This window comes from Rhinolophus sinicus, chromosome 15, assembly GCF_057876585.1.
Source record: "Rhinolophus sinicus isolate RSI-liver-muscle chromosome 15, RSI-T2T, whole genome shotgun sequence".
NCBI lineage: Eukaryota > Metazoa > Chordata > Mammalia > Chiroptera > Rhinolophidae > Rhinolophus > Rhinolophus sinicus.
Window position 1 is genome coordinate 370,310 of NC_142515.1, and position 15,170 is coordinate 385,479.

At 54.1% G+C, this 15,170-nt stretch overlaps 1 protein-coding gene across 3 annotated transcripts in view; it reads right to left on the reverse strand.

The window, feature by feature from the left end:
• KNDC1 (kinase non-catalytic C-lobe domain containing 1) overlaps nucleotides 1–14,261 on the reverse strand; it is a 51,814-nt gene extending 37,553 nt beyond the window's left edge. The window contains exons 1-3 of one of the 3 annotated variants that reach the window (XM_019728312.3): nucleotides 13,525–14,253; nucleotides 9,083–9,281; nucleotides 8,663–8,721 (exon numbers count right to left, since the gene is read on the reverse strand). In XM_019728312.3, coding sequence (XP_019583871.3) covers nucleotides 8,663–8,721; nucleotides 9,083–9,281; nucleotides 13,525–13,626 — 360 coding nt within the window. In that variant the 5' untranslated portion in view covers nucleotides 13,627–14,253. Of the gene's footprint in view, nucleotides 1–8,662; nucleotides 8,722–9,082; nucleotides 9,282–13,524 lie in introns of all 3 variants that reach the window. The other 2 variants (XM_019728311.3, XM_019728314.3) reach the window with 2 other exon arrangements.
• Between the last annotated feature and the right edge of the window lie 909 nt (nucleotides 14,262–15,170).

A 15,170-nucleotide genomic window follows, 5' to 3' on the forward strand; every position in this document is an offset into this window, starting at 1 on the left:
CAGAGAGGTTCAGAAACTTGCCTGGGGCCACACAGCCAGGCCCTGGAGGAGGTGGCAAGGGCCCTCGGCCTCGTGGCTCCAAAGAGGCAGGTGACACAGCACACAGGGGAGGCCCAATCCCTGACCTAAGGCCAGCTCCCTGCCTTCCTGCCCTGGGGCTCCCTTCCGCAGGCCAGTCCCCCACTCCAGACCCGTGGTGCCCACTCTGGTCAACACGCCATCCAGGACCAGATCCGTGCATGACTGAGTGGTGAGGTCCTGGCGGGTCTGGCTCTTGCTCAGCACGGTCTCAGACCCCTCCTTTCCAATCTGTCTCAGATCTAGGATGACCAGTCCTCTCAGGTATTGCACAACTGTCTGGTTTTCGCTGGTCACTTGGCTGAGACACCCCTCTCCGGACGCATCTCTCCATCTCAGCTGCAGGGCACGTGGGGGACCACCCACTCCACGCGCCCTCCCCACTCAGGGTGTTCCCATGTTTTGCTGGGCGTCCTCATGAAGAGGTCCTCATGCATCCATGCCATGTTCCAACAGCAGGATCACCAGATCCCGGGTTCCATCCGTTGACAATTGTGACAGCTACTGACAAACTTCTTCTGAAATGACCAGCAGATTTAAACCTGCGTTTCTATGATTATGATTGAGACTGAGTATCTGTTCATCTCGACTCATCGTTTTAAGTTTTTCCTCTTTGTGGACTTTGCTAATTTCTACACTGGGTTATGCCTTTTTGGGGTTCACTCTTGGCACATCCGGGGGCTGGCCCCTGTTCTGTGTCACACATGTTCTCTCTGTCTGTCACTTATCTTTTGATTTTTTTTAAATTTTTAAAATTTATTGGGGTGACAATTGTTAGTTATCTTTTAATTTTGTTCATGTGTCTTTTGGCATTCAGAAATTCTAATGCTTAATTTGGGAAATTGGATTTGTTTTTCCTTTAGCAGCTTCTTAGGAGGACCTTCCCTACCCTGAGATGATAAAAAAACAGCTTTCTTGTAATAGTTTCATAATGCAAACACCTGGCTCTAATCCATCTGAAAACTGTCTGCATCCTGGGACACTCTAGGCACCTGGGTTTGTTTTCCTCCTACTGGAGAGCAACCTCCCAGGACTAACGAAGACGCCCCCTGCTGCCCCCTAAACCGCCTGCACTGCTCTCAGATCCCAGGGACCGTGCATAGGTCAGCCTCTCCTGCTACACCGGTCTATGTGTCTCTCCCTCTGTCCAGACTGTGCTATTTTAATTGTAGCTTCAGAGTATATCTTCATATCTGGAGGACAAGTTGACCTTCATTTTTTCCCCCAAAAAGTTTATTTTCACATTTACCAGGTTGTTTGTTTATTAAGGAGGGCGCAGCTCACAGTGGCCCATGCGGGGATCAAACCAGTAACCTTGGTGCTACCAGCACCGCACTCTAACCAACTGAGCTAACTGGCCACCCCATTTGCCAGGTTTAAAATAACAAATATACATTCCCCAATTTTCATTAAAAAACAAAAACAAAAATGGTTGGGATTTTATTGTATCTGCAATGATGTTGCAGAATTTAGGAAGGACCAATGCCTTACAAAATAAAATACTTTAGATGTCAGCAAGATGGCTGAATAGGACTTCCCAGATAGCACCCCCTTTCACAACAATTTGGCAACTGTCCACAGACAAAAGTACCCTTGTAGTTGCTGTGGCATCTAGCACCATACACCAAGGAAGCTGGCAGGAGTCTTACCCAGCTGTGCGTCAGGTAATAGGCAGACATACCTCAGTCCTGGCTGTGGGCCCTTTAGCCAGACTAGGAGGAAAAGAGGCCACAAATAAAATCAGAAACGAAAGAGGAGACATTACAACCAACACCACAGAAATACAAAGGCTCATGAGAGACTATTATGAACAGTTATACGGCTGCAAACTTGACAACCTAGAAAAATAGATAAATTCCTAGAAACATACAAGACTGAATCACAAAGAAACAGAAAATCTGAATAGACCATTACTAGTAAGCAAATTTAATCGGTAATCAAAAACCTCCCAACAACAACAACAAAAGAGGCTAGGACCAGATGGCTTCACTGGTGAATTCTACCAAACACTTAAAGAAGAATTAATACCAATCCTTCTTAAATTCTTCCTAAAAATTGAAGAGAAGGGAATACTTCCAAACTCATTTTATGAGGTCAACATCATGCCAGATTAGGACATCACAACAAAGGAAACTACAGACCAATATCCCCAATGACTATAAATGTAAAAATTCTCAACAAAATATTAGCAAACTGAGTTCAAGAGTACATTAAAAGGATCATACACCATGGTCAAGTGGGATTTACCCCTGGGATGCAAGGATGGTTCAACATCCACAAATCAATCAACTTGATATATCACATTAACAGAACAAAGGATAAAAATCATATGATCATCTCAGTTGATGCAGAAAAGCACCTGACAACATTTGACATCCTTTCACAATAAAAACTCTCAACAAATTGAGTACAGATGGAATGTACCTCAATATAACAAAGGTCACAGATGAGACACCTACAGCACACATCGTCCTCAATGGGGAAAGGTTGACAGCTTTTCCCTTACGATCAGGAACAAGACAGGAGGTCCACCCTCACCACTCCCAAATGGTACTGGGAGTCCTGGCCACAGCAGTCAGGCAAGAAAAGAAATAAAAGGCACCCAAATTACAAGGGAAGAAGTAAAATTGTCTCTATTTGCAGACAATAAGACCTTATACATAGAAAATAATAGAATCTACCAAAAACCTGTTAGAACTAATTGATGGACTTAGTAAAACTTCAGGATACAAAATCAGCATACAGAAGAAATCCATTGCATTTCTATACACTAATAACAAATATCAGAAAGAGAAATTAAGAAAACAATCTTATTTACTTATTTATAATTGCATCAAAACAATAAAATCCCTAGGAATCAATTTAACCAAGGGGGTGAAAGACCTGTACACTGAAAAGTATCAGACTTTAAGGAAAGAAATTGAAGATGACACAGATAGAAAGATATTGTGTTCATGGATCAGAAGAATATTGGTAAAACGTCCATTCTACCCAAGACACCTATCGATTGAATGCAATTGCTAGCAAAATTCCTGTGACATTTTTCATAGAAACAGAAAAAAACCTAAAATTCATATGGGACCACAAAAGACCCCGAATAGTCAAAGCAATCCTGAGTGAGCTGGAGGCACCACACCTCCTTATTTCCAACGATATTGTAAAGCTATAGCAATCAAAACAGTGTGGTGCTGGCATAGAAACACACACAGATGAGTGGAACAGAATTGAGAGCCCAGAAATAAGGTCATATTTCATATGGCCTTACATGTAAAGTCAACTAATTTTTTACACCGGAGTGAATAACACTCAATGGGAAAAGGATGGTCTCTTCAATAAATGGTGCTGGGGACACTGGACAATCACGTGCAGAAGAATGAAATTAGACCCTAATCTTACACCACTCACAAAAATGAACTCGAAGTGGATTAAAGACTTAAATGTAGGACCTGAAACTGTAAAATCTCTAGGAGAAGACAAAGGGGAAACCTCCTTGTCATGCATGGGTCTTTGGCAGCGATTCTGTTGATAAGACACCAAAAACACAAGCAAAAAAGAAAAAAACAAGTGAGACTACACCAAACTAAAAAGCCTCTGCACAGCAAAAGAAACAACAAAATAAAAAGGCAACCTACAGAATGGGAGGAAATATCTGCAAACCATCTATCTCACAGGGGGTTAATAGTCCCAAAATACAAGGGATTTACACAACTCAACAGCAAAAAAAAAAAGAAAAAAAAAAAAGAAAGAGATCTGATTAAAATGGGCAGAGGAATGGAACAGACATTTTTCCAAAGAAGACATACAAGTAGTCAACAGGTACACAAAAAGATGCTCAACGTCACTAATCATCAGGGAAATGCAAATTAAAACCATAACGAGATATCACACCTGTCAGAATGGCCATCATCACAAAGACAAACAATAACGAGTCTTGGTGAGGACGTGGAAGAAAGGGAACCCTTGTGCACTGCTAGTGGGATGTTAATTGGTGCAGCCAGTGTGGAAACCAGTATGGAGGGTCCTCAAAAAATTAAGACTAGAGCTACCTTAGGACCGAGCCGTCCCACTTCTGGGCATTTATCCAGAGGAAATGAAATCATCATCTCCAAGAGATGTCTGCACTCCCGTGTTCACTGCATTAGTCACAGTAGCCAAGACATGGAAACAACCCAAGTGTCTGTCTTCGGATGAATGGATAAAGAAATATGGTGTAGAGACACGGTGGAATATTATTTAGCCTCAAGGAAGAAGGAGGGCCCTGGAGGGCATTATGTCAGTGAGATAAGTCAGACACAGAAAGACAAATACCGTAGGATTTCACTTACAAGTGGAATCCGAAAAAGCCAAATTCACAGAAACAAAGAGTAGGATGGGGAGGAGGAAGTGGGGAGATATTGGCCAAAGGGTCCTCACTGACAAAGGGTCCCCAGCTGTCAGAGAAGTAAGTCCCTGGCATGTCATGCACAGGATGGTGACAGCCGTGAATGATACTGTACTATCAACTTTGAAGTCACTGGGAGGCAGATCTGAAATGTTCTCGCAGTCGAGAATGGTGAGTAGGTGATGGAGCCACCAACCCTCCTACGAGGGGAAATCATTTCACAGTAAACGTTGTCAGACCATCGGGCTGTAGACCTTAAACTTACACAACGTTACGTGTCAGTTATGTCTCAATAAAGCTGGAGAAACACTGCAGTGTGGGAACAGGGTTTGTCGCCTCGTTTTGTCATCTTGAGCAAGCAGCTCACTCCACGTTGTTGCGATTACACATGGAACAGTCTCCATTTCATCTCTCACTGGGAATTACTAACCCAAAGAAGAGCTGTTTCTTTTCTGGGGTGCATCTTGTTTGCAGCCGGGCCCTGAAGTCTTTTCTTCTGTCATTTCTCACAGAAGCCTCTTTGATTCCAAGTCCACAAACCCGTCACCTGCAGATGATGCGATCGTGCCCCCACTGCACGCTGCTCAGTGTTGCTGTCCTGCTCGGGCCCCATGACACGGATGAGCCGCACCGAGGTCCCTGAGGTGCTGCCCTACCTCTCACACAGGACACGGGAACCCCCAGCCCTGTCCCCACACGGAGGGCAACCTGCTCTCGCGTCTCATCCACTGACCATGTCAGTCACACCCAGAGTTCCCTGCTTGGGTCCCCACACAGCCAGCATCCAGGGCTTCCTGAAGGGGCCAAATTTAAGTCAAGCTGCTGCAGATGCCTAGTTCTGGGGGCCCTACTGGGGGTGGGAGAAAAGGTAGACCCTAAGAGCCCCCACCTACAGGACCTGACAGGCCCAGGCCCCAACCATGAGTACAAGGTGAGGACCCCAGCAATTAATGGCCTTGAATAAAATCTGTCTCTGTACCACAGCCAGCAGGCTAGGGTCTGCCCATGTCCCCACCCCTCCCTCTTATGTCCCTCCAGGCACACGGGCACCCATCTATCTATCTATCTATCTATCATCTATCATCTATCTATCTATCTATCTATCTATCTATCTATCAATCATCTATCTATCTATCTATCTATCTATCTATCTATCATCTATCTATCTATCTATCTATCTATCTATCTATCATCTATCTATCATCTATCTATCTATCTATCATCTATCTATCTATCTATCTATCTATCTATCTATCTATCTATCTATCTATCATCTATCTATCTATCTATCTATCTATCTATCATCCATCTATCTATCTATCTATCATCTATCTATCTATCTATCTATCTATCTATCTATCATCTATCTATCTATCTATCATCTATCTATCTATCTATCTATCATCTATCTATCTATCTATCTATCAATCTATCAATCATCTATCTATCTATCTATCTATCTATCTATCAATCATCTATCTATCTATCTATCTATCTATCTATCTATCTATCATCTATCTATCTATCTATCTATCTATCATCTATCAATCATCTATCTATCATCTATCTATCTATCTATCTATCTATCTATCTATCTATCTATCTATCTATACACACTTCCTTCCTTCCACACGTGTCCATTCCTCTCTATGCACATTCTTCCTCCCTTCCTCTCTTTCTAGTTTTGTATGTATCTGTATTTATATGTATCTATCTCTGTCCATCTCCACCCATCCATCCACCCATCTCTTAGTCTGAAAATAACTCAGCGAAATACTTCTTACTGTGTGTTGGATGGATACCAGTATCTGCGTCTGTGCCACTCAGGCCATCACACATTCCATCCCATCTGTCTCGGAAGCCACCGGCCTCGATTCAGTCAACTCTACTCCACTTTGGGTCTCAAGACAAACCTCACTTTCTAGAACTGGCTCCGGGGCCTTTCGATCCCAACGAGGACCCTGCAGTTTACTCACAACGTGCCAACCCCTAGGCCCAGCCCACTGCCAACATCAAGGCGGTTCCCCCATGTGGACCGTGACCCCCCGAGGCAGGATGCCACCTGCTCTGGCACTGTGAGCCTGGCACTGAGCTCACGCGTGTTTGTGGATAAGTGACAAGCCAGCAGTACAGTGGGTGATGGTGCCGAGGTCATCCTGGCCGGGCCCCACGGAAGCCCACACACGCTCAGGGTGACAGGTCAGAGAGAAGCCCTGTGGGGTGGGCTGTGGCTGGGGCCAGCCTGGAATGCTGGTGATGGGCCACATTTTTAGCTCTAGGAAAGTAGGCCACTGCTGGCATTTCCTGAGCAAGGAGTAAGGTGTGCAGGGGACAGTCCCAGGAGGACCATCTGCTGTATCTGGGGATGTGGGAGCCCAAGGCATCATCTCCGCGGGGGAGGGGAGGTGGGAAGGACTGGGCCCAGGAGGGTGGCTCCATGGTGCCTGAGCACACGGAGCGTTCAGCGTGGGACATGGAGGGCTTGGGAGACCCTGTTGTCCTCTCCGTGGGAGGACGTAGACACAAGTTCAGGTTGGCAGGGAGGTGGCTGGGGTGTGGCTGCATGAGTGCCAGTCACTAACGGTTAGGAGGACGCGCAGGTGGGCAGAGGGGTGAGCTCAGCCTGGCCCACCAACCACAGCCTAACCTCCTGCACCTGTGACATCCCAGAGACCCGGACGCCTGGGCTGGAGGCAGCTTGGTGTCCACGGCAGCAGCCGCTGACCCTGCTGGTGTGCGGGAGCAGCAGTGGCACCAAGAAGCCCATTTGCTGCTGGGTCCCCGAGTCAAGGCAGGAACAGGCCCTGAGCAGGTGTGATAGGCCCACGGGAGACATGGGGTCTCCACAATGCAGCCGTCACCGTCAGCACACAAGGCCCAGCGATGCTTCTCCACTGTCCTGCCAGTGTGCGTGCAGAGGGGTCTGCACTGAGATGGGTCTGCCCCACCATGTGGCCGTGCTGGCCCTGGGTGCAGCCCAGCGGGAGCTCTTGTCCAGACCCGCCAGGGGCCTGCAGGGCGGCTCTGAGCCCATCAGGACCCTGGGTGCCTCGGCTCCCCCAGGGGGCAGGTTAACTACTGCTTTGCCCAAGGCCGTGCAAGTGAATGCAGCAAAAGTATGAAAGTTCCAGAACATCCCGCACAGCATGACACTCTTCAGAAAGTTAAAAACAGCACAAAGGAAATCATGTTGCTTGTAGGGATCCGTAAGCGTGAGATGGGGACAAAGGAACACAGAGGGGTGCTGGTCACCAGGGACGGGGTGCAGCAGTCGTGGGAGGGGCTGGTTCTCCCGGCCAGCTGTGCCAAGCGAGGGGGCAGAGGTCAGAGGCCCTGCCCAGGCAGGAGAACAGCCGCGCTAGGACCATGAGGACGGTTCTGGAGCCCTGCAGTCCAGAGCCACATGAAACCCAGCGGAGGCCCAGTGGCATCGCAAGGCCCACCCTGTGCTCCATGGAGCTGAGCCAGACTCACCGGGCCGTGAGCCCGAGCCCAGCTGATTGTAAGTAAGATCGAGCCTAGGAGGGGCCCATCCTCAACTCAGTCTGAGGTAAAACTTTAACCTCATGTTGCTAAGCTAATGAACGGGCCTTTACTGGGAAGATTTTTGAGTTGGTAATTACTTGTTTATTTACTAACGATGGGTTTACTTTTCTCCATCTTAGGGGACTGTGGGTGCCACAAAGATAGAAACCATGAATGGACCATGCCCCACTGTGTGCCAGAGCCCAGCTGGCCCGCAGTGGACGGACAAATGGGCCTGTGCAGGGGTCTCCATCCCCGCTCACATCCCTTGGCCATGCTGGCACTGTCGCTCGTGCCACCTGTCGCTCTGGCACCTCGTCAGCCTGTGTGTGGCTGTAGCTCACATGCCCGAACCACTATCCAGAGGTCACGTGTCACCTCACAGGTGTGGCCCATCTGCCAATCCTCAGAGAAGGACAATTGCCACCAGCCACCAGTGGTAGGTAACGTGAGGCAGTTTTAACATGTTAAATGTACTAAATTCACACTCTAGAGACGTATTTACTGCTGTGATGACAAACGTGCGTCCAAAAGCAAGCTGTCACTGGGGCCCCAGCTGCCCGTGGTGGACCTCACATCTGACAGGGGTGGGTGTACAGCCATGGCAGCCGGCTCGGCTGCCCTACTCGGACGCCCACGCAGCTCCCGTGTTAATGGCACACATCTGCTGCCACTCACCTCAAAGGTGTTCCCAGTCACATCAAACTCCGGGGGGACGAAGGCTCCCTCAGGGTCATCTGGGGAAGGACAGAGAAGCCACTCTGATCACAGGCCTTGAACTCTCCAGGGGCCAGCGTCTGCCTCCCGCCCTCCCCGTCCCTGCGTCCCTGAGGTTAGATAGGGAAGACGGTAGCTCCCACGGGAAGGAGAGCATGCTGCCTGGCTTCCAGGGGAGGAGTGCTTTAGGCACCCAGCCAGGGCGACAGGCCAGCCAGAGCTCGGCCCTCCCTGGTCCTGAAGGGCCGCTCCCACCTCATCCTCCCTCAGTGATGCCTGGGGCTGGAGAGCCCATCAGGTGACCAGGGAAGCCAGGCTCTGTGTCGCCCGCCTGCCACCCCACAGGCATTGTTCCGGCCGCAGCCATGCCCTGGTCCTCACCGCTGAGCTGCTCCATGAAGCACACGTTCCCGCTGGTGTTGAAAGCCAGGGTGTCTGGCGTGATGCAGAGCGTGTGGAAGATGGCCGAGTGGGCGACACTGCGCATGGACAGGCTGCACTCCAGGCACACCGCCCAGGCCTCCTGCTCGCTGAGGCCGCTGTCCCGCAGGGAAAGGATGTCGGCCAGGGTCACGTTCTCCTGCCAGCACAGGCTCGCTGATGGACGGGTCTGCGGACAGGCCCTGCTGCCCACAGCCCCTCCCCGGAAGGCCCAGCCCCCAATGGCCGGACCAATTCTCAGCCGCAGACAACATATGACAGCGTTTTACTTTCTGTCAGGAATGAGGCTCTGGGCCAGCCCTTCTTAAAAAAGCACCAGCGAGCCATCATGCTGTTTCCCGGGTATCAGAGCCACACAGCATCTAGGGAGGTGTGCACGCCTGCAGCCGCGACCTGGGCCCATCCCGTGGCCCCTGCGAGCCGGACACCCCCACCGCAGGCTCACACATGGCTCGCACATGGGGAGCTGCTTGGTGTGGGCTGTGCGGACGGAGTCCACCCCAGGACGGTGCAGGTGTGTGCGGGGAGCCGTGGACGCAGGTGACGGCGTGAGCAGGCACATGGTAACACACACATGGACACTCGCCGCACGTACTTCACACGGAGACAATAATGTGGCTGCTGCACAGCCACCCCTCATGGTGCCCTGTGCAGGCCACCCTCCAGATCTGGCTCTGTGAGAGCGTGGCTATGCTTGTGTCGCCAACAGTCACATGTCACACAACACACCTCACACGCACATCGACATATACCAACATACACTCACACACACGTTTACTCACACAGGTTGCATGCACACACATGCTCACACACACTCCTGGCCCACAGCACGGCTCCCCCGCGCTCCCCTAGGCCACCACACCTATTCATGGTGGGAACACCTAAACAGGGACATTCTCTGTGTGATTTTATGGGGTGACATCCATGGGTCCTGAGTCACAGCTTCTGTATGATGAGGCCTCCACTTACAGCCAGATGGTCTCAGCCCCGCAAACCCTGCTGTTGCAACGAGGAGGCGGGATTCAGCCAAAGAGTGGACAGAGCAGAGGGACGCTACTGCTCCCGATGGGAGGTCTCGCTGCACACTGAGGGTCGCAAACCCTGGGCCCATGGTCACCGGCCCTCTGGGACCTGCTCTGCTCCTGCCTGCTCCAGCCCAGGTGGGAGGAATCACCCTCCCTTGCCCGAGTCCGCAGCCCGAGCAGGGCAGGCGGGAGTATGGCCGTCCTTGACTAACGGGCCAGAGACAAGGAGAGAGACCAGCCGGGCCGCAGGGGTCAGCTGCCCACGGCCCCCACCAGAATCCCAGTGGATGCCCCTCACGACCCCTGACAGACAGGCCGTGAGGGTCCTGCACCACAAAGCTCAGTCCCTGCCGAGGTTCGCTGAGCATCCCCAGGCCTGTGCGAGGTATCTCCAGTCGCCAAACCGCAGGCCTGGGAGGCTTTGCACTGCGCCCTGTTGGGGGTCTGCGTGCTTGCCCAAAACAGTCCCCCAATTCGTAACTATCACCCCCTGAAACTCTTCTTGGGTCTGCAGTGGCCTGCTGCTCTGAGCTCGTTTTGGCACAGACGTCACATGGACCCTATAGGGCATAGTGGGAACGTCCCTCCTTCATAGGCTGCCCCTGGCCGTGGGCTTCTGTAGGCAGGGACAAGGTCCCCATCCACGTTCGAGTCCCCAAGCTCAGCCCAGCACTCGTCCTACAGCTGCTGGATGAACTCCAGAGGGATAGACTGCTCCTTACCCCTCAGCGGGGTCAGGGACCGGGAGAAGCCCTGCCCGGTGCCCAAACCTGGCACCTGGCATCTTCCTGTCCAAGCCTGCCTTGTCCTCGCCCCCGCAGGCCCTTGCCTCCCGATGGCCTGGCATCTTCCTCTTGTGCAGCCATGGTCCTGCCCTGAAACCATGCCCTTTGCTGGCACAGTGCGGCAGTGCCGTCTGCAGGTGACCAGGTCCGGCTGGCCACAACCACCTGGCCTTGCTGGATGGGGTCGGCCCACTCACCACATGCACCAGGGTTCTAGCAGAGTCCTCATGTGTCGGCGCCCAAGGGCCATGTGTCCCCGGGGCACATGCCAGAGTGAAGCTGCCAGGACAGCCTGTGGCATCATCCACGTCACACTGGCCACCAAGTTGTTTTCCAAAGGCTGTTCCCCAGCTGCATGGGGCACCTCCTGGCCATCCCAGCCCACTCCAGCTGCCATGTAGCTTTTTGGTCCTTGCCAACCTTGGTTCCTGGAAAGATGTTCACAGCGGGTGTATTTTGCCTTATAATGAAGTCAAACATCTTCTCATATGCTCATGGGCTATTTGGATTTTCTCGGGTGACACCGTGGAGGGACATTCCAGGGGCTCCTTGGGGACCTGTAGTTCTATTTCTTGATCTCACTGTACAGTCAGTTGTTACAACTGGCGAGCTCCTATGTCTCCTGCAGTTTGTACGTGTCCTGGGTCTGGCGCCCGCCATGTCTCCCTGGGCACTGCCGGTGTCTTCACTGTCCTGGCTCTCTCTGGGGGCTCCTCACAGCCTACGCAGATGACACAGCAGCTTCGCTCCTCCCTCACCTTACAGATGGCTTTCAGGATGCGACTTGACCCCATACTGCTATAGCAGGTGGAGTCACGTAGATTTAAAACCTTCTACCCTGACCTGGTGCCGTGTGTGCAGGAAGCAGAAAGCCGCACCTGGTATGTTCTCAGGGGCAGGACATGGCCTGCTCCAGGACTTAGGCCTCGGGGACCGGCCTCCTACTTTATGAGAGCACTCCCACAGGCAGTGCCTGTCTCTCCAGAGAGGACGTGAGAAGTTGGAAGAGCCCCTGAATGGTCCTGCTGGATGCTGTGACAATGGTGGTCCCACTTCACCTGGATGCCTTGGTCACAGGACGATGGAGACCCCAACCCCCTGCACTGTGCACAGCTTGAGGGGAGGTGGCACCACGGACAGCTCCCAAGAGAGGGGTCAGGGTGACAGCTTTGCGTCCAATCCTGGCTCTTGCTGACTATTTGGCACCAGTCCCTGCTTGGCGCTCTGGCACAGCGGAAGCCGTCTGAGTGTGGGGCAGCTCCGTGTGCTGGGGGGGAAGGGGGGAAACGGGGGCGAGGAGGTGAGTCTTCTCACAGATTGCCTGGAATGTGTCCCCTGGAGAGTTTTGAAGGCTGGGCTGGGGGCACCCTTTCTTCTTCCATCAAAGCCGCGGAGATATCCAAAGGTCGATTTATTCCCTCGCCTCTCTTCTCTGCAGCTTTTTTCTTGCCGAGTCCAGGCCACCATAGGGGAAGGGGGCAGTCCCCACCCTGGGCACTGTCTCAGCAGCCCTTCCTGCCTGGCCGTGGCTTCCTGAGACAGACCTGCTGCTCAGAAGGAAGGGCTGAGCTGCTCAGGGAGGAGCTCCTGGGAAGTGGGCTGGGGCGGGAGAAGGCGGGAGGCCCTGGGGACTGCCGCTGTGGTTGCCAGGAAGCCCCTTCTCTACTCAAGGAGGTGTGGCTAGGTCTGACTCGCTGGCAGTGGGCTTGCCCAGACAGGCATGTGAAGGGTCTTCAGTGCCAGCCGTCCAGAGGGAAGCCGTCTGGCAATGGCTGCATGACACCTCGGCAGTGAGCACCGGGAGCCCAGCGATCCAGGCACTTGCCTGCTGGTAGCTTGGAAGGCCCTGTGCCCAGGCCCCACAGCCTGGGAGACAAGAGGGTCCTCCTGGGAGCAGCTGCATCCTCTGGGGGTCACCTCTCACACAGAAGGTCCTGGCTTGTTCACGGTCACGGAGTTTATTCACTTGCCCCAAACCCACAGCCAGTGGGGCACGATGGCAAAGCCAGAGCTACAGGGTCAAACCCTGGCCAGGTGGGGATTGGCCTCTCTGCCAGTCACAGGCAACCTGGCTCTGTGGGCACAAACCCCACGTGAGAGACTCCTGGCCCCTGTTCACCTTGGGTGGGGGACAACCTGGGTGAGGGTGGGGTTCTCTGTGAGCAGGAAGTAGCCCTTGGTCCTGTGCCTCTCCCTTCCCACCCCTCAATGGTCTGGCCTGATTGGGCTCAGCTGGGGGCACCTCCCGCTGACCTCCAGGGGCCGCTGACTGGAGGAAAACAGCTCTGCCCCCGAGCCTCTACCCAAGCCCATAATCAGGAGCCAACCCCTGCTGAGCGCCAACTTCAGTGACAGCCCACCCAGTACTGTCCCATGCTCATGCCAGGGTCGTCTCCTCCAGGGGGAAATTTAAGGCCGGTGGGGGGCGGTGAGACCAGCTGCGGGATCCCCCTGCTGCCACGACCTGGCCCACGGGGAGGGGGGCGGGAGGCACCCTGCCCGGAAACTCCCCGCGGACCCCTCCGCCAGGGAAGGTAAGGGGCGGGGGTCCCACCTTGGGGTGGGGACTCACCTCGTCCTCGGGCAGAGTGGGGAGACGCTCAAAGTCGTAGAAATCTAGGTCCTTGCCGTCCTCCTCGTAAAAATCCGCCGCGGCAGGGTCCATGGCCTGCATCCTGCGAGCGCGGCGACGGCGCAGAGCACTCGGTCCCCGCCCGGCCTCCGCGTTCCGCGCCGGGCAGGAGTCTCCTGGCGGCCTCGCCTCGGCCCTTCCGCGGCCTCTGCGCCAGGGCCGGCCAGGCTGGCTCCGCGGGCCGGGTCTGGCTACGCGCGCCCGAGCGCCATGGCAACGCGCCCCGTGTCGCCCGGCGCGGACCCCGCCTGCCTCGCCCTCGGCGCGCCCCGCCCGCGCGCCTGCCGCAGTGTCACCCGAGCCGGGGAAGGGGGGACACTTGGGGCGGAACTGGGGGATGCGGGCGCTCGCAAGGCTGCGCTCACTTTGGCTGGCGCTTGGGTCCCTCCGGGACGTGGGCCGCTTTCTGGGCGGGGGGCGGGGAATGCCTAGCTCGGGATGGGCGGCCTGGACGCGGCTGGCGCCGTTTGGGGGCGGGGCCAAGCCTGTGTCCGGTGTTCTAAGAGGTGCCGCAGGTTGCTGCCGGGGTCTGCACCCACTTGGCCACACGCAGGGTCCAGGGCCGGGGCCTACCTCCCAGGAGAGCGGTGGGCGGGTCCTCGACCCTCCACCGGGTCCCTGCTCCTTCCCTCGCTGGCCTTGGGACGGGGCTGCCGCAATCCTTGCAGGTGGTGGTGGCTGCGGAGGTGCCCAGGCCACTGCGCTGGGCTGGCAGGGGCGGGGCTGGCAGAGGCCAGGGCAGGGACCGGTCTGAGACGCTGGAGCTTGGCCTGTCCCCTTGCTGGAGTCAGAGTCCCATGGACGATATGTGGGGACCAACACTTACAGCTTTACCCGCACCTTGCCAGCCAGCCTTCTGGGTATGGAACAGAAACCCAAAGACCAGACAACCTCTCCTATTTTGGCAGCTTGCTAACAATTCAGCCCTTCACTGCCCCATTGGGGTCCGTTAGCTGGGCTTCGGTCAGCACTAGAGTGAGCCTTGCCCCAAGCTGGGGCCTGTGGTTGGGCAAAGAGCCAGCATCCAACCCCCACACCCTGCCTGACAAAGAGCCAGGATGCCCCCCAGGGTAATGGTAATTTACCAATGGGTGGATGGTAATCTCACCACACTGGGTGCGCATGGGTGCCCTCCACCCCAACCCCTCAGAGAGCAGATGTGGCAGCCCTGTCCCCACAGCCTAGCCTGGCCAGGCACACAGCATGCATTCCATCAATGCTGCTGTGTGATGAGGCAGAGCTTGGGGCAGGAGCTTTAAAGTCCCAGGTGCAGGGGGCAGCTGCACTAATTCTTAATGTTCTGTCCTTGAGTCAAGTCGCTGTGGCCTCTGGTCTGGGGATGTGACATCCAAGGATGTGAGGGCCTCCCATGTCACTGGAGAAACAGATGGGCAGTGAGGCCTCAGGCTGGCAGCCAGGTGGGTGCTGGGCAGCCTTCCCTTGGGCCCACCCAACTCAACTGAAGAAGAAATCTGGGGAGCCTCCCCCACTCTGGGGTATTTGGAAGCTGGGAACAGCAGACAGGGTGGGCAGGCTGGCGTGGATGGGTGGGGGCAGCAGGAGCTGCAGAAAAGGCATCTCGCAGC